Here is an 18,423-nt window from a genome sequence, read left to right as displayed (position 1 = left end):
TCCTCGAGTATCTATAATTGATGTGTGCTCTCGTTGAGAGATCGGTGCATGTCAAGAAAATAATGACATGCATATTTAAATAATGATTTTTTCTAGCCAATTCAATAGTTTATGTTAAAGATTTAAAGTACCTTGTTACATAGCTAATAAACATAAATAATAGTTTGATCAACAAAAAAGTTCACTATCGCCATCTGATCTGAATGTTGCCTCAATAAAAATGAATCTTTAGTATATTAAAAATAAAAATTTATAGTCCAAAGTATAATTTGTTGTGTTGGAATGTTGCTCCCATGTAAACATACAAACAATTTTTATAGGTCCCGAAAAGAGTAATCATAGGCACAAATTTAATTTTTTTAGCTCTTTTATATGATTTGTAAATTATTATCGGGGTGGGTGCATACTCTAGGTGGAGGAAAATGTATTTGAAAAAAAAGAAGAAAATGCTTCAAGTTATACTAAAGAAGACTTGTGAGTAGCTCAGATTGTTACATGAGTGAAATTTAAAAAAAAAAATCAGCTTTCCTAGATTTTATCGGGCCGGGCGTGAGGCTCAGCTTTCTCAGATTTTATCAGGCCGGAATGTGGGGCTCTTGGGGTTTGGAATTCTAACTCAAGAAGAAAGAAAATTTATGGGCAAAAGGTAGTTGAATAGTTAATTCAGTTTTAACACATCTAGAAAGGAATAAAATAATAAATGAAAGCACATTACATATAATAACATATTAGTTCATCATCTATTGAAGAATATTAATGTACCATGAAAACTGGATTATCCGAGCATCGCCGCCATTTCTATTTGCTGGGCGGTGATGCGAAGCTTGAAGGGGAAGAAGAAAGTGGAAGTACCTGAGAAGAGCTTGAGACTGAAGAAGAAAACTCCGAAACAAATTCCCCTTCTCGGCTCCTCGGAAACACCAACGTAATAAAAGAACCATTTTCTTCATCTTTATAAGGAAGCTCCTCTTCCGAACAACAAGAAGAACCTTCTCCGTTCTCATGCTTTCTGCTCTGATTCTGCACTGCTTTCTCTTCTGCATCTCTCAAGAACTTGAAAGACGGCCGCGGCGGCGAATCCTGTCGGGCCGGAGTGTGAGGGCCCACAGGCTCAGAGATTTCGCTTTTTGGGGGCAAGAATGGGTTTACATCAGGCGTTAATGGCGGCGTGAAGTACGGAGTCTCCATTCTCCCCTTCCTGCCGTCGTCTGATTCCAAATCCTCCATTGTTTCTTCCTTGATTGTGCAGAGAAACCGGGCCGGGCCGGAAAGCCTCATCAGCTCGGCCTCTTCTTCTTCTTCGGTGTCGGTACGAGGTTGCGGCGGTTCGTGGAGTACTAGGTTGTCTGGTGGTCTGGAAACTTCTAGAGGCGGCTTCATGGTTAAAGAAGACGGCGGCGGCGGCGGGTTTTTCCCGCAGAACATGAAGAAGAATTCTTTGGCGGCGCCGTCTTCAATTCTGGCGTTTGCGATCCTCCTCTTCCACCATAGCAGATAGTAAAGCTCTGCGAGAAGCGCCACTAAAAGAAACCCAAAAACCAAACTCATAGCCAATCCAACACGGCTCAAAGATTTCATCTTTTTTCTCCTTAAATCTGCAGAAAAATCCTGTCAAATTAATTACGCCATTTTGAAAGCCCAGTTAATTATAACGTCAGCTCCCGTACAGAATGAACAAAATTCAACTCTTCTTAACGAACTTTTACTGGCGATTCAAATTAAACCCACATATTCGCCCCAGAAGAATGGCTGAGCAGAAAATGAGCAGAAGACGACGACCCAGAAGAAGACCCAAGCTTTTCTTTATCAAAGGCTGGTTTAGTTCGTGAGTATACAGCAAAAGTGACCACCAAAACCAACAACCTAGAAAAGTGCCCAACGTTTGAAAATCAAAGATTATGTTTTGTTTTGTCTCTTTCCTGAGGATAATCACCCACTTACTTAGTCTTCACTGATTATATACTAGACACAAAGAATATCAGATCAGATCAGCATTATTTCAAGAAACCAATTAAGGAATCTAAATGCCCAGAAAAAGATAATTAAGAACAACTCAACTAAGTTCATCTTAGTGTTAGGTTAATAATCACAAAATTTTTAAATTTAACTTGTAGTTGAGATCTATTAACTTTCTTGATTTGAGTCAATGATCTATGGATCAAATATCCTGAGTTAATTTACTTCAATTCTTTCAGTTTCTTGTAGTCTTTTACGGGTTAGGACTATAAAATGTGATCTATACAAGATGCACCCTAAGCAATGACAATTTGAAAAATTTTTGTAATCTTCTTTTAGAATTACAAAATAAGATTTGCTCAATACTCTAATGACTGCGAATTTCTCCGAGTAATTAGAGGTGATCAAAATTAATGAAGCACGTGTAGTTTTCTCTGGTGCGTAATTAATTATTAAAGTAAAAAAATTAGGGTTGATGTGAAGGGATGAGAGCAGGTTGATGTCATTGTTAAAATGCACTAAACACGAAGGTCTGTAGTGGAAGGCGTGGCAAAAAGTGGGTAAATGATAAATACATGTCTGGTTTATTGTTGGAAACTGGTTGCATCTCCCGAGAGATGCTCACATGGGATCACTTACAAAAGTACTTGTCATTCATCGTCAATCTCATCCATTTTTAGGGTTTTTCTTTTTTATGTCTTCTTTGCTTCCTTCTATTGCCACTTAATTGGCAGCGATGAAAAAAATAAAAAATTCTTCAATTCTCTGTAGTTCACAGCATTCTTGAGTTGGATGAATGCGATGTATGTTATGAGATGTTTATATCATTCAAAATCTCTGCTTCACTCCCTACTCCCTAGGAACTGAAGAACTTTTTATTTATTATTATTATTTTATAACAAGGAAAATCACATGTAATTGTTATTAAATGATGTGTACGAAGTAAACATTACTCATGTATAATAACTCATAAATAAATAAAAAGCATCAGAAAAATATTGTGAACGAACTCGACTCGATAAGATGTGCTACGAATAACTGGTTTAATTTTTTGGTTTATGTATTTGTATTTGTAATTAAGAGCAACCGCAAGATGCAACGGTCCAATAATTTGTCAAAACGAGCTTAGCACGTCCTGCCCTATCAAATAGGTGGGGCGGGCTTTAAATGTTAGGCCCGTATAAGTTTGCCTCCTCAAAATGGCGTGTCCGCCTAATATGCATACATTATTAATATTAGTGTATTACTATTTTATATAACTATATATATAAATATATGTTTATTATTTATATTGAAAAAAATGTATTAGTAATTAATAAATTGTATAAATTATTTGTTATTGGCTAATAGATTAACAAATTATGTATTTGATTATTTATTAGACCTTATTATTTTATTAGTTATTATTGTGTTTAACAAATTACAAATGCATTAATATATGTTTAAACTACCCAAATTATTTTAATATACACTCATTAACTTTATTTTTTCATATTAATTTTTCTTAAATTTAAAACTTTTTAAATTTACGAAGCCCGTCAAGACTCGCGAGCCTAAGACGGGCCAAGCTAACCTCATTTAGGCCCGTATTTTGACGGGCTTTATAGCCCTTGGATAAATTACTTGTGACAAACCAGTTGATCATACCTTTACAATCACTCTCAAACTCTACACAGTACAAATATATCCCTTTTTTCCCACATCAATTAGAGAACCTTAATTAAACCAGGCTCAAGCCTCAACTTCTTCCGGACTACACACCGCAATATTGTATTTAGTTTTTTATTTAATAATAATTTTTAATATAGCTTTAAAATATATAAATTATATATATAGTAATACTAAATTCAATATTATAAATTTGAATTGTAAATATAGTATATTGAGTATAGTTCTATTTACCAAAGTGGACACAAAAGGGAGTATTAATTTGAGATTCATATTTTAACTACTTGGGGTAAGTTTACAATTCATGAGTAGCGAGTAAATATAAAAGTTGAGCGCTGATTTAAGTGGTAGCTAGATTAACTTGTTTTTAAGGAGTTCGTTCGTCTCAAAAAAAATTCTTAGCCTATTTTTTTCGGTATTCTTTCTAGATTCAAAGACTCATCAAGAAAATAGATATATAAGAGGAGGTTTGAAGTCTCAACCTTTCTTAAAAAACGAAAATGCACGGCTACTCACACCAACCAAATTAGTTTCCCTCAATGTATAAATAAACATTATGTATTATATGTATTCCTCAGATATTTTCATCATCACCAAATTAAATAAAACAACTACAACGACTTCATATTGTTTATTTTGTTTCATTGTTCCTTAGTCATTGTTTCATATATCACTCCTACCAATTTTTTAACAACAATTGAACTCCCATAATCCCTATTCTCCATTAGATTTACCAAAACAACCTTTACATATTTGGATTTTTTTTTAAATAATAAAAATATGCATGCATGGACATATATGATGTAAATTAATGATATATAATCACAATTTGGCTAATAAATAATTATGGCTGTCTGACTAATTATATGATAAGTCTTAATCAATCATGAAATAATCTAGTCCACCAAATGTAACACGACAAATGTGTTGGTGATAAGAACCTTGTAAAGAAAGACTAATAGTATTTTGAATTATTTAATTTCCCACTATGATCCAAATAAGGTTAACAAAATTAATTATTAATATATAGTTGCTAAATTTGTTGTAAAATACTCCGTAACTATTAAATTGATGGCCAACAATGATATGTTTAATGTTAATCATATTATAAATATGTTTTTATGATATCAAGGTTGCAAAATAATATTCTACCTAACATATATAGAACCCAAAATATTAAATAAAAAAAAATGAGTGCAACGTGACTTAGTAATCTCAAGATTTCAAGTTCAACTCTAATGGGAGATGATTTATTGTCTTTCTTTTTTCTTTTTCTTTTTTTCTTTTTTTTGTCAGGTTACGAGGTGTCCTGAGCAAGCTCTAACCTGTAGGAGACACTTTTAAGTCCGTATTATATTCGGACTAATCTCCGTTTACCTTAGAGGCTTAGACTAATCGCGTTTGCAACGGGTCGGTCCAATTAAGGGACAAAGTGTTAGCCATATTAATTTTTCCGTACAAGAGAGATTTGAATTCCCGATATTTCTTAAGAGACAAGAGTGCACAACCACTTACGTAAACCAAATTGGTTATTGTTTTTCTTAATTTGAGATGATCAATTATGAACAAATAAATTGATTTACCTCTGTTATATGTTACATTCATAATGCAGAATTTACGCCGTGTACATAATAACGTAATAACTGTGATTTTCGATTTTCCTACTCATTCAAAATATAATAATAATAAAGTAAAACAAAATTCATAGATTCTAGCATCTATCCTGCTATTATTGCATTACACCACTTATGAACAACGGCATCATTGCATTTGTCTGCGACTGCGGCCGGCCCGGCGCCGGCGGCGACCTTCGAACGCTCGAATCCAGCAAGTGTATAAGCACGTGGGGCGACGGCGTGGCTTCCGTCCGGCAAACCGGGCAGTTAGTGTGCGAGTAGAACCACATATCAATGCACGCCACGTGGAACGAGTGCATGCATTCCGGCAAAGTGCGCAGCTCCTCGCCGTCCTCAAATTCCGACAGGCAAACGGCGCAGACGCCGTCACCATCCCGGGTCAACCCGACCCCCTTCTGGAACTTGTGGGCCGGAATTAGCTCCGCCATCGAGTTCTCGACGCTGCTCTGGTACTCGTTCTGCTGCGGCGGCGCCGCCGTTGGCCGCCGATTAATGCGGCGGCTTAGGAGGCCACGCACGTTGCGCGTGGCTATGCAGTGGTAGACCGTGATCACCACGGCGGCGGAGGCGGCGCCGATGAAGCAGATCATGAGCTTGGGGAGGATGTCGGAGTCGTTGTCGGATTCGCCGGACATGATGGGATGATTCTTGGGAGTGTGTAAAAGCCATTGTTGGATTCGAAATTGGGAATTATAAAAATAGACACGGCGGACAATGCCAAGGAGAATCAAGGATGCCGTACGATGTGAATGATTCCTTGTTGGGCCTTTAAATAACATTTGTGTCCCTTTCACTTTTGGCCCAATACATTTGTTTTGTCTAAATAGGCTGTTAAGTACTGCGGCCGGTCTTGCTATAAATAAACAAATAAGTGGAACTGTAAGATGGGTTTAGCCCGTCAATTCGGCCCGCTTTGCCACCTAATTCATGCAATTGGGCGCCAATCATGGTTCACAAAGCTGTGTGGACCATACTATCAAATAATGTAAATCTAGTACACAAATAATGTAATTTTAATAATTAAAATATACATTATAATTTGAGAAAAATACATTATTTGAGTACTGAAAGTACATTAATTTGTATAATGTACATTCAGTACATGAATAATGTACTTTTAGTATATTAAAAATATAATGTACTTTTTGTTATGCTTCACACAACACTGTGTGGACCGTGGTCTACACAATACTTTGCCATCGTACGTGCAGAGGAACTACTGAATGTGTGGATTGAATGGTTTGTAATTACTCATTTCTCCTTCTCGATATACATGTGTATGATGTTCTCTTAGAGCAACTCCAACAGTGAAAGGGTTTTTTTCGGACTATAAAAAAAAAAAGTTTTAAAAAGTAATAAAAGAGGGTGATCACCAGTTCAATGCATCCAATGGGCTAGGCACCGTTGGTGTGTGTTGATTTTTTTTGTGGGACCCATTTTTGCAAAGAAAAAATCATCTTCTTGCAAATGCAATTTATCTTCTCTCCCTTTTCTCTTTCTTTCACCTCAACTTTGACCCTACAAAAATTATTGATGGCATTGCCCTTAAATAACTTCAAATGCCAACTACTATATAGCCTCATGTCATTCCTGGTATCATTCTAAATCGGTAGTCGCTGAGCTGGTTTATTTAACTTGTAAGAGTTAACTATTTTTTAGTTTTATTCGTGTGAGACTCCAAGAGATGCGTAAAACTTTCAGTAAAATTAGAATATTTTTCAAATAATTATATAAAATACATTTTTGTTATAAAGTATTATATAAATCTCACACATCATTTTTATATTGTGAGTTTGTTTTTGCTTTCTTCATTGAAAAAATAAAACATATTAAATACTAATTTACAAATTCTATTTGACAAGAGTATGTATTTTTGCAATGCATCTAACATTAAAAAAAAAAAAAAAAAGTGAAATGAGATATCATTTTATGAATACAATAGTATAAAACATTACAATTAAAAGGGAAAGGACATCCATTTCCAACGATATCATTTTATGAACACAATTTGTTTAACCTAATTCAATGTGTCTAACCTAAGTCAATAAACTTGACTTGATTATTCTGAACTAACAATCTACCTGTTTTGTACTGTTATGGGGCAGGCCCTATCCGGGAGCAAAAAGATAAGCTGATACAACAATTTAAAAAATAGGTATATAATATTTTATTATATACGCAGACTTATGTTGTGGAGGTAAAGCGTGGATAACTTATCCTTCAACATGATAAGAAGTTATCCCATGTGAAGGAGCTGTTCAATAAATCCAATCATCTTTCAATTATAAATAGTTATTAAAAGTAGATGTCTTTGGGAAGAAAAGTCTATAGCTCAAATCCAAGTTGGCAACTTGCATTAAATTAAAATAATTAAAATTAAAAACCATGAAAGGTGCATTACATTATCCCTAAAAAAAGTTGTACTATATATGTACCCATAATATGGAGAATTGGCAGAGATCTCAAATTCAACTCAAGGATGCAATAATTTTAAAATACATGAGAAAGTATTTTGTCACGATTTAAGTTCTTACACAACACAAATATGATTATTTTATGTAGATATTATACTAAGACAGTGAAATTGTATGATTATTCTCACCAGCGACGGTGTCAGAGCAACATCTCATTTCAAACTGAGGGGACCGAAACTCTTTGTACGTATTAAGCAAATGTTTAGCCTCAATATTCAGCTAAGTTATTAATAATTTACATCTTTATAGATACTTTGTCGGGTCGAGATGTGAGGAATCCTAGGATTGAAAATTTAATATTTTGGGAACAACATAAATTAAATCATCCAATAAAAAGTGTAAAAGAGATTATAAGATTTTTTTTTTTAATTTTTTTTTTTGATAAATCAATGTTTAAAGGTATAGGGTTAGGTCATCTAGCATTCTAGCCATAGACGCCTGTTTTGACTATTGACTGATACTCCGTCACCGTTTGTTAACGGCGTTTGTTCTCCACATGACAGGCACTATCACGTCTCAACCCCAATTTTGGTCGTTCTTTATACATTCTCCGGTTACGTCACCGCCCCACCTCCCATTCCCAACGCACATGCAGATTCAGACCTCTTTTCTCCTCCTCAGGTACCCTTCGATTCATCTTTCTTTCTCTCATTTTTAATCGCTCTAAACTTATATATCTGTGTATACTTTCCTGGGTTGAGAGAGTTCAGTTTTACTAGATTCAATGGAATGTTAGAAGTTATTATTTCTTGCTGCTTTTATATCTGAAATGTCAAATTTACTAATGATATTAGTGAATCTTTTGCTAAAGTTAGGGTCTTTCTGATTTTGGGATAGGGAAAAAGCATAAAACACAATTCTATATGGTTGTATACTTGTGTGGATGGTATGTTTCAAGATTAATTGATTGATTTATGAATCTTTGTTTGTGGTGTGTTGATTGGAGTGATGTTGTTTATGTAGAGGTGTGCTTTTTCTTCTTTTTTTTTTTGATAGCATTAGATTTCTGCTTATGCTAGACTAATCTTAAATCCTGAAAATCCTAGGTAAATCGCGAGTTGTTCAATCAGCCTCTCAGTTAGTCCTTGTCATTGGCTCTATGCACATGAAGAGGTCATGTTTGTAAGTGGTTGTTGTGGTGGGATTTTGGGTTCCACCTTAAGGATTACTAGGGAAAATGCCTGCAAAAGAAAGAGTGGTTACAACCTTATCTATGGAAAGCAATCATTTTTCCACCCTTTTGTCCATGGATTCAAGTTCTTTGTCTCATGACAAATCAGGGAGGGAGTTTAATCGTGTGGGTTTTGCTCCGCCCGATATTAATCTTCCACTCATGGTTTCCCCGAGCCCCCTGCCTTGTTCAGATGAATTTGTGCTAGATGTTGGTCTTGCTGCCCAGCATCATGATGTTGTTGAGATGAGTTGTGGTGGTACAAAGGCTGGGAAGAAGTGTGCTAAGCGGCTTGATAGCGTGTGGGGCGCTTGGTTTTTCTTCAATTTCTATTTTAAGCCCGCGGTGAATGAGAGGTTGAAGGGTAAGGTTGGTCGTGGGAGTGGGAGTGAGTGCGAGAAGTCGGAGTTGAAGTTGGATGTTTTCCTTGTTCAGCACGATATGGAAAACATTTACATGTGGGTTTTCAAGGAGAGGCCCGAGAATGCTCTAGGGAAGATGCAGCTGAGGAGTTACATGAATGGGCATTCACGCCAAGGGGAGCGCCCGTTCCCATTTAGCGTGGATAAAGGCTTTGTGCGTTCGCACAGGATGCAGAGGAAACATTACCGGGGTTTGTCTAACCCACAGTGTGTTCATGGCATTGAAATTGTTAGGTCTCCGAATCTTGCGGGTATCAACGAGGAGGAACGGAAGAAATGGATGGAACTCACGGGGCGAGATTTGAACTTCTCCATTCCTCTTGAAGCCAGCGATTTTTGTTCTTGGAGGAGCGTCCCGACCACAGAATTCGTGCTCGAGAGGCTACCTCCTCTAAAGTGTAACGCAGTTCCACATCCAAAACGATCGCTCAATGGTTCTAGTCTGAATTTATCAACTTCACAACCAAACAATGTAAATGGAGAAGGGATAGATGCCAACAAGCGAAAGAAAATGTTCTTTCCTCGAGCGGTTGATGATGATTGCTTTTTATCTGACAGTTCACACGCCCACCAAATCGAGCCGCCCTGGTTAACCAAGTGTTCCGGGGTTATGAGGCACACATATGGTCCCGTCACAGCTGCAAAAACTATATACGAAGACGACGAGGGATTCTTGATTATTGTCAGCATGCCTTTCGTGGATCTGAAGCGGGTGAAAGTCACTTGGAGAAACACCGTCTCACATGGGACCGTGAAGATATCTTGCACGAGCACCGGGTGTGCTCCAACGATCAAGAGACAAAACCGGACATTCCAGCTAGCAGATCCATCTCCCGAGCACTGCCCTCCAGGAGAATTTATCCGGGAAATTCCCCTGCGCACTCGCATCCCAGAGGACGCTAAACTAGAGGCTTTTGGAGACGAGACTGGTACGATGCTCGAGATTCTTGTGCCTAAACATCGCGTTGGACCAGAGGAGCACGAAGTTCGTGTGTGCCTTCGCCCCTCCCCTTGGAGGGAACAATACGTCGGCCTGGCAGAAGCAATAGTCTGAGACATGCATAAGCTGGTTTAGTAGGTGATAACATTGTTTCTAACTGATTTGAAACAAAGATTATATTGGTTTATTAGGATCTCAATTAAGATTATATCTATAAATATTTTGTTCTGCAGTAAACTATATTGCTTTTTTACTCTTTCTTTCCATCTAATGCATAATTTCTTACAGAGTTACAGTGGTAATATTCATCAGTTCACATTCATACCAAACAGATTGAAAATGTATGAACTAGAATAAACATCAAGTTTTTACTGCAACCCAAAGTATATTCAAATTCATACCATTATCCCAAAACATAACAGAGTTTATACTCTTTAGCCCTCTTTCTAGTCTGTGCTTGAAGCTTCAACATTCTTGTTTTTAATGCTTTCTTCTTGGAGAAAAGAGACAGTTTTTGGGGCATTCCGAGAATTGAACTCGGGACCTCTCGCACCCTAAGCGAGAATCATACCACTAGACCAAATGCCCTTGTTGGTGGGACCTTGCAAAAAAGTAAAATCAATAAAGCCATACCCCAATTCCAAATATCTTTTGCTTTGTTGTGTAGTCGGTAGTCACGGTGAAAAAGGAAAATCACAGAATTAATCTCAAAGTTAGTATCCAATTATCCATAAAGGGCATTAAATCATACTCATTTATAAAAAATCTCACATCCGATATTTGAATGTGTGATAATTTCAAAGTTAGTAGCCAATTATCTCTTTCATATGCGAGAAAGTTTGCAGTCACTATCTGAATATATATTAGCCCGTCTGATGTAAGAGATAAATCACAAAATGTATCTTAAAGTCAGTACCCAATTATCCATAAGAGCGTCAATTTCATATTTTTTATTTACGAGAAAAGTTGCAACCACTATCTAAATGTGTACTAACTTACCTTGTGACCATAGACCATGAACAACCACAATAAGATAAATCAATCTAAATTGTTCATAGTTGACCGACTCAAACCAAAAAGGCCAATTAAACATCTCACACATGACCAATTTTATATCTCGCATATATCAGTCAAGTAATTTTAATATTTGTATTTTGTTCAAAACTTATTGTAGTTGTCAGCAAAATAAGATTATTAACTTTTTTAGTGGATCTAAGAGTGTATAACAAGCAAAATCTAGGAATATACAGATACTGTGTTCTTTAGTGTTGCAATCAAAAGAGCATCCAATGGAAGGGAAGCCATGGCACAAGAAAAAGAACACGAGAACAACACTCTTTAGCTTCTGTGAACAGAAATGTCCATTATTGTCTGGTTGGAGGTGGTGACAGTAATGTTGTAATGCCATCCACGTGATATGATACAGCTAAGTTTAATCAATGCCACCTTGTGATTATGTCTTTCTCCTCCATCAACAGGTAAAAGCACAAATCGACACATCCTTAACCTCAATAATTCAAATTGCCGACCTATACTCCCTACCCTAATCTTTTCTTATCAATATCAACAACATTCTCATATTTTCAGAAAATATCAATCAGAACTAACTCTAAGTGTCTAACTAAATTTGTGAGATTATTAATTTTGTACACACAAAATTATAATTCAACTTTTAATAATAATTGTTTATTAATTTTTTTGATTTAAACCAGTTAATTATGAACAGTACTCTATATTAATTTGTGTTGGACAAGGCTTAAAGGGATCATATCTAATACTTGGTTATTGAAAAATTGTTGAACAGATGTCGGTAAAATTCTTAAGGGTTAAGTCCAACACCCAATCTGTATCTCGAACAATACGATTTAAAATAAGGAAATAAGTTACGCCTACTTTTAAAGTGAGTGCTAAGCACTTGATCTAACAATTTACTTAAAATTTATCTATGTATACACTTTCAAATACGGAGTAATATTTATCAGGTACTAACTTTGAATAATAATTCTCAAAAAAAAAAAAAAAACTTTGAATAATAATTGTCTTTTCCCTTTGTCACTTTAAAAAAAATGGATCAGAAAAGAACAAATAACGTCAAATAAGACATGGGATCATCGTCATAATTGCCCTTAAAGAAAGGGAATATGGTCTGATTGGGAGGTGCCTGTCATCCTTTTCAAGAATGGGGAAGAAGATGGAGAACCGTACCCAGAATCTAAAGCAAATGGGCTAATGCAATTTCCTTCATATAACTTGTTTGACATTACTGGGGAGCATATAATCTCCGAATCCAATCACGCTCTGAATCCTGTCTTTTACAACCCCCAATTTGGTTGGTTTATATAAGACTCGAATCACAGCCGGAGATTGCGACTCAACGCACAAATTACTTCCCCTTATTCTCTGATTTCTCTCTCCCAAATCAACCCACAACTGCTTAGTACATACTCCTTCTCCCCCTCTGAAGTTTGGTATGGCTTCAGCTTCTCAGGCCAGTCTTTTGCTCCAGAAACAACTCAAAGGTGGAATTTTTATGGAATTTTGAAGTTTTCTTGAACTGTCTTTATGCCTTAATTAAATTCCTTAAAAGATCGATGATAATTTCTTCTTCTCCCTCTCCAGATCTTTGTAAAAAGCCTGTTGATGGATTCTCAGCTGGTTTGGTTGATGAGACCAATCTTTTCGAATGGAGCGTTACAGTTATTGGACCTCCTGATACATTATAGTGAGTTTCTTCTTCTTTTTCAAATTTAGATAAAGGTTCAACTTTTACCAGATTATCAGTTTATTTTCCCTTGATAGGCTGTTTGTAGTTCAATTATCTAACTTTTGGGTGTGGGAGATTGGCATATAAGATTGGGTTAGCTTTAATTTCTTAAGATTTTTGGGATTTAGATATTTCTTGCCCACAATTTGCCATTCAGGAACTAACTGATCTACCCGTGTAGACTGGATTCAAACATTTCTTATTCAATGAATTGGGCATTTAGGCTATATTTTAGTTATTATTATGTAATCTTTATGTGTGGTGTATGATTTCACTTGTGGTATGGAGTAGTAGTTAGCTGGTAGGTTTTGGTCTGTGTTTTTAAGATTGACTGAACCACTTGTTTTAAGAATTTTGTGGTTTTGCAATGGTCAAGGACTAGGATCATCTTGTTTGATTTAGTCGAGTTTAGGATTTTGAGATTCTATTCTATGATGTTTGTTCAAGGTGTATCATTGTTCTTTTGCTGGTTACCAACATGAATGCTTTGGTGATCATTCTCTTTCGGTTTACTATATAATTCTGCTTGGTTATGGGGAATGTTAACGGTTGGACATATATGAATTCTGAATGCAGTGAAGGAGGTTTTTTTAATGCGATTATGAGTTTTCCTCAAAATTACCCGAATAGTCCCCCCACGGTGAGATTTACCACAGAGATCTGGCATCCTAATGGTCTGTAAGCTAGTTTTGAAGATGTGATTATCGTTTTATTGTCATTATAATCACGCTGTTCTTCGTAATGTTTGAAATATTGGTATTGTGTTCAGTATACACCGATGGCAAGGTTTGCATCTCAATTCTTCACCCTCCCGGTGATGATCCAAATGGATATGAACTTGCTAGTGAGCGTTGGTCACCTGTCCATACGGTATGACCTCATCCGCTTTTAGCTGTACATAAAAAGTGGTAGTCTAATGACTAAACTGATTGGACTTGGGCATTAAATGGTTTCTCAATTTTATTTTTCTCGCCATCTTTAGGTATTGTTTCAAAACACTGCTGCTATTGTATAAATACCCTCTTTCAGTTGTGTTCATGCTGTATATGCCGTCACTGTTGTAAACCAGGTGGCCTGAGATTATGTTTCTAATAACATACGCTTTTTTGCCGAAGCACAATGTTATTCTTCTTTAGGATCTCGATTGCTGCTACTATAGTATTTACCGCATATTGTCTTTCGTTCTGTACTATACTATCCACTGTTCGAATGACTGTAGTTATGTAGCGTGTTTCCTCGTATTCATTAATTTCAGAATAAATCTGTCTTTTATGTTTGGTTTTTCATCTCATGTTACGACTCTAACTTGCAGGTTGAAAGTATAGTTTTGAGCATCATATCAATGCTTTCGAGCCCTAATGATGAGTCCCCGGCAAACGTTGAAGCTGCTGTAAGTATTCTTGGTTAAATCGGCTCTTATTCTTCCGTCTTCTCTCTTCTTTTTCCCACCGTAGAGAAGGTTTAGGGGCCCCGGAGGCCGAGGTAGGAGTTAACAAGAACTTACCTACCTGTCGTTGGAAATTCATTCCACCAGCCCGAGGATATCGTGGTTTTTGTTTCCCAACCAGTGGTAAAATAATTTATATCTAAAGTATACCCCGTTCATGAAATGGCCACGATTGCCTGGCCCTGCAGTCGAGGAAATACCCAATTCAGTCCGTTTAGCATATGCCTAGGATGCATAATTTAACCTTTGCCATACATAATACCTTCTCCTATGTTCTGCTGGTCGCTATTTGCAGAAGGAATGGCGGGAGAACAGAGAGGGATTCAAGAAAAAGGTCAGCCGCTGTGTAAGGCGGTCACAAGAAATGCTGTAAACAGCCCGCGAATGCAAATTCATGCTCCAATCCAAAACGCGTTGATGTGGCAAGGAATGACGCCCTAGCTAGCTAGTAACCCGGTTCTTTCTGCGGCTGCAAATCGGTACCCATGTTTCGTTGCATCAAGATCTATCATGCATTCTATAACTGCTTCTGAAGGTAGTTTTAAGGTGAAATTCCGACGGGATTTTCGTCTGGAAAGTTGGTTTCAATTCATTCACTTCAGGTGTTGATTGGTGGTATCTCTGTTATGTACTTCTAATTGGCTCTTTTGGTGCTTTAATTTAAGCTCAACTGAAGAATGTAGATGTGATTTGTGAAATATTCTCAAAAGTCTAGGTTTGCAACATTGTTGGTTGCTGGATTTTGTACTTTTGTTATTTGTCTTGCTGCCATTTTGTACCCATTGTTCATTAAACAATGCCCACCGGAATTTATGGTTGTTTTTCAACATAGTATTAATGCACCAAATATATAGCCTAGGCGCCATAAAAATTATATATATATGGAGTGATTCTTATGATTTATTTCAGAACTACAAACGTATAACGAGTAACAACTAACACTACAAAGTGTATTGGTTATATGTAAATGTGCATTCAGCTTAAACATTTCTCACATATCAACGGCTAACATTAGTCCTTAGACTTGTATTAGTTGTATAGGTACGGACTAATTCAACTGCACTAAAATATTTAGCAAAATGTCGTCGTATTTTTTTCTTCATCATCCTAGATTAATGATTAACATTAGTCTATAGTTCTTAAACTTGGTTCTCGATCCATTACCTATGCCAATGTTATAACTAAGTTCTTTTTATTCAAAATGTTATGGTTAATAGATAAGAAATAGAGTCAGTATTCAAAAAATAAAAAAAAAAGAAATCACATTTAAGACTTATTTTTAATGACAAAATAGATATTTAATTTCTGTCTCGAATATTAGGAGCTTGGGATAAGAAACAGTCCAACCTAATGCCACAACTGGAATTCATTGGACCAAACCTCTAGAGGGCTTCATGAAACTGAACGTTGATGCTGCAATAAACAAGGAAGTTGATTGCATGGGATTCAGTTGCGTCTTGAGAGATGATCAAGGGCACTTCGTGGCTACAAGGGGATCTCACTGGAACTTGGAAGGGCATTCATAAAGTAAAAGAGGCTGAAGCAATAGCTATCCGTGAATCTCTTACCTGGCTTAAGACCATTAGTGTCAACAAGGTCATTATAGAGTCTGATTCTCTACAGGTTATTCAGAGTACTAATTCTAGCATAGGAGATTCATCATTTCACTTGATTCTAACGATATTAAAAACTTAATGAGTATGTTTGCTTATTGTAGTTTAGTGTTTACTAGGCAATCTGCGAATCAGGCAGCTCATCTGTTAGCTAGGCAGTCTGTTTCTTTGATTGGTTGTTCGGAGTGGTTTACAAACCCTCCCTCTATCATTTGTAATACTTTCTATTTGGACTTATTTTAATGAATTAATCCTTTCAAAAAAAAAAAAAGTTTGGCTCCTTTTCCATAGAAGTTAATAGACATTTATGACTAATCCCTAACTATTGACAATTAAGGTTCAAAGTTGTAACCCTATCCTAAACTAGTGAGTGGGACAATATTGGACAACCACGTTGGACCTGTACAAGGACTAAAACAGCATCTTCTTGCCATTAACGAACCTTAAAAAAAAAAAAAACGATATTTTACGCGTAACAGCTACCTATTAATTTATGCCGTAGAAATTTGGACCAAAAATAAAATAATAAAGTGCTCTTATTCTTTTTGTGCCAATGATAACTTTGACCACCCGATAGATGTGCCAAATTAGGAAGCCTGTTTTTGTCATAAGGAATCTCATGTGAAATATTTTTCAATTTGATTACTAAAATTTTTCAACCCATCAATTAAGATTACACATCAAAATTAATCACGTTTGAAACAAAATACACATAAATTTTAAGGCGATTAAATTGCGAAGACGCACGTCATCTTACCACACCCCATGTCTATCTTATGTGAAATTTTTTAATCTTTCTACTTATAGTCATATTGATCAACATTTAAACATGTAACTCAATATGTATACCGGAAGCATCAACATAACTTGTAATAGCAGGTAACTTAAAAGTAAAAAGTAAAAAATTTTAAATATTCTAATCACACATTTTTTTTTTTAATTTGAGAGTTAATATGAAACTTTTTATAGTTCAATATTGCAATTGGTTTTTTTTTTCTTTCTAAATGATTCAAATGCTTATTTGAATTATCTCCCAAGAATATGTTTTAAGGATTATATTACATATCACACTTGATCACCACAATTTATTTTGACGTAATTTTTTCTTATATATTTCATAAAATAAAGAGTAATACTACACATACTTATAATTTATATGGAGTAATTCATTTTTTTTACTCTCTACTTTTGTAGCATATTCTTTATTCATCCATAACAAATGATGATTCATAATTTGTATTACACTCTTTCTCTTCCACTAATAAAATTAGGAAAATTGGTCAAATAAGTCATTAAATTTTATCTAAAAAGTCAATTAGCTCCCTAAAATTTTTAAAGGTGCAATTACATCCATCAACAATTTATTTTGATACAATGAAACCCACAAACCTATTAATGATCTGCTATCACAGGTCATTAGGGTTCTGACAACATGCTGGCGAGATTCCGACAAAATTTCAGGCAACAAAGTATCTAGCGACCGGCAGACGGTCGTCGGTCATGGAGAAAGAGACCAAGATTGCATTCTCCAGTAGAAGACGACCCAGTGGTCACCTTTTGCCGGAGGAAACCACAGTGATCGCCTTCTCTACGAAGAAGGCGACCTTGGTCTCTTTCTCCATGACCGATGACCATTCGCCGATCATTTTGTTGCCTGAAACTTTGTCGGGGTTTCGCCCGTGGGTTGTCGGAACCTAATGACCTATGATAGGTCATTAACCGATTTTTAGACATCATTACATTAAAATAAATTGTTGATAACTGTAATTGCATCTTTAAAATGTTTAGAAGGCTAATTGATTTTTCAGCTAAAGTTTAATTCAATGTGGTTATTTGTCTGTTTTCTCTTAAAATTATAACATATGATGAGACTTACTCTTTGGGAATTTAATATATCATTTTCCTAAAATAGATGGGATTCGTGTTTTGACTTTTGGTGTGGGGATGCACCGAGCATCAAACGGAAAATAAATTCTAATCTTGAAGGAGTAATAATAGTAAGGAACCAAATAATTAAAAGACACCAAAACGTCCAAAGAAACCCGAATCCCATTCACATTGCCGGAGCGTGCGCCGACGTCGATGGCAGGTGAGAACGCACACGACTGAACTGAAAACCACGAGACGACATGGCGCTTGAAGGAAACATCCATCCCCCAAACAAAAACGTTTTCAAATAAAAATCAGAAGTCAAACATAACTCATTAAGCATCTGTTTATTAATTTTCTAAGTTTGAATCATTCAGTTATTAAAAATTTACATTTTTCTTTTTTCATAAAAAAATTTATACAAATTTATCATCTTTTAATCATTTACTGACTAGAGCTATA

At 35.9% G+C, this 18,423-nt stretch overlaps 3 protein-coding genes and 1 non-coding gene across 4 annotated transcripts; 2 read left to right on the top strand and 2 right to left on the bottom strand.

Annotated features, from left to right (window-relative positions):
- Positions 1-5,253: 5,253 nt before the first annotated feature.
- Positions 5,254-5,907, bottom strand: LOC115999743 (RING-H2 finger protein ATL52-like). Its single transcript, XM_031239642.1, has one exon. It carries the CDS (start codon positions 5,894-5,896, stop codon positions 5,354-5,356), a length of 543 nt encoding a protein of 180 aa, XP_031095502.1. The 5' UTR covers positions 5,897-5,907; the 3' UTR covers positions 5,254-5,353.
- Positions 5,908-8,228: 2,321 nt separating this feature from the next.
- On the top strand, positions 8,229-10,570 carry LOC115999742. The gene is made up of 2 exons (XM_031239641.1): positions 8,229-8,356; positions 8,782-10,570. Exon 2 carries the CDS (start codon positions 8,913-8,915, stop codon positions 10,380-10,382), a length of 1,470 nt encoding a protein of 489 aa, XP_031095501.1. The 5' UTR covers positions 8,229-8,356; positions 8,782-8,912; the 3' UTR covers positions 10,383-10,570.
- Positions 10,571-10,784: 214 nt separating this feature from the next.
- TRNAP-AGG lies at positions 10,785-10,856 on the bottom strand. The gene has a single exon. It is a non-coding gene; the product is annotated as a tRNA-Pro (tRNA).
- A 1,527-nt stretch (positions 10,857-12,383) lies between these two features.
- LOC116000335 (ubiquitin-conjugating enzyme E2 7-like) lies at positions 12,384-15,310 on the top strand. Its single transcript, XM_031240402.1, has 6 exons — positions 12,384-12,787; positions 12,888-12,990; positions 13,609-13,706; positions 13,802-13,902; positions 14,345-14,422; positions 14,775-15,310. Exons 1-6 carry the CDS (start codon positions 12,739-12,741, stop codon positions 14,850-14,852), a joined length of 507 nt encoding a protein of 168 aa, XP_031096262.1. The 5' UTR covers positions 12,384-12,738; the 3' UTR covers positions 14,853-15,310.
- The last annotated feature ends 3,113 nt before the right edge of the window (positions 15,311-18,423 follow it).

Source organism: Ipomoea triloba, chromosome 12, assembly GCF_003576645.1.
Source record: "Ipomoea triloba cultivar NCNSP0323 chromosome 12, ASM357664v1".
Lineage (NCBI taxonomy): Eukaryota > Viridiplantae > Streptophyta > Magnoliopsida > Solanales > Convolvulaceae > Ipomoea > Ipomoea triloba.
Note: the sequence above shows the minus strand (reverse complement) of the source record. Positions and strands in the feature narration are given on the sequence as shown.

Excerpts from the sequence above, each read along its gene's own strand:
- LOC115999743 (XM_031239642.1), bottom strand. The coding sequence starts at position 5,896 with ATGTCCGGCGAATCCGACAACGACTCCGACATCCTCCCCAAGCTCATG.
- LOC115999742 (XM_031239641.1), top strand. The coding sequence starts at position 8,913 with ATGCCTGCAAAAGAAAGAGTGGTTACAACCTTATCTATGGAAAGCAAT.
- LOC116000335 (XM_031240402.1), top strand. The coding sequence starts at position 12,739 with ATGGCTTCAGCTTCTCAGGCCAGTCTTTTGCTCCAGAAACAACTCAAA. Across the intron at positions 13,903-14,344 it reads GTTGGTCACCTGTCCATACG|GTTGAAAGTATAGTTTTGAG; the intron begins GTATGACCTCAT and ends TCTAACTTGCAG. Across the intron at positions 14,423-14,774 it reads CGGCAAACGTTGAAGCTGCT|AAGGAATGGCGGGAGAACAG; the intron begins GTAAGTATTCTT and ends CGCTATTTGCAG.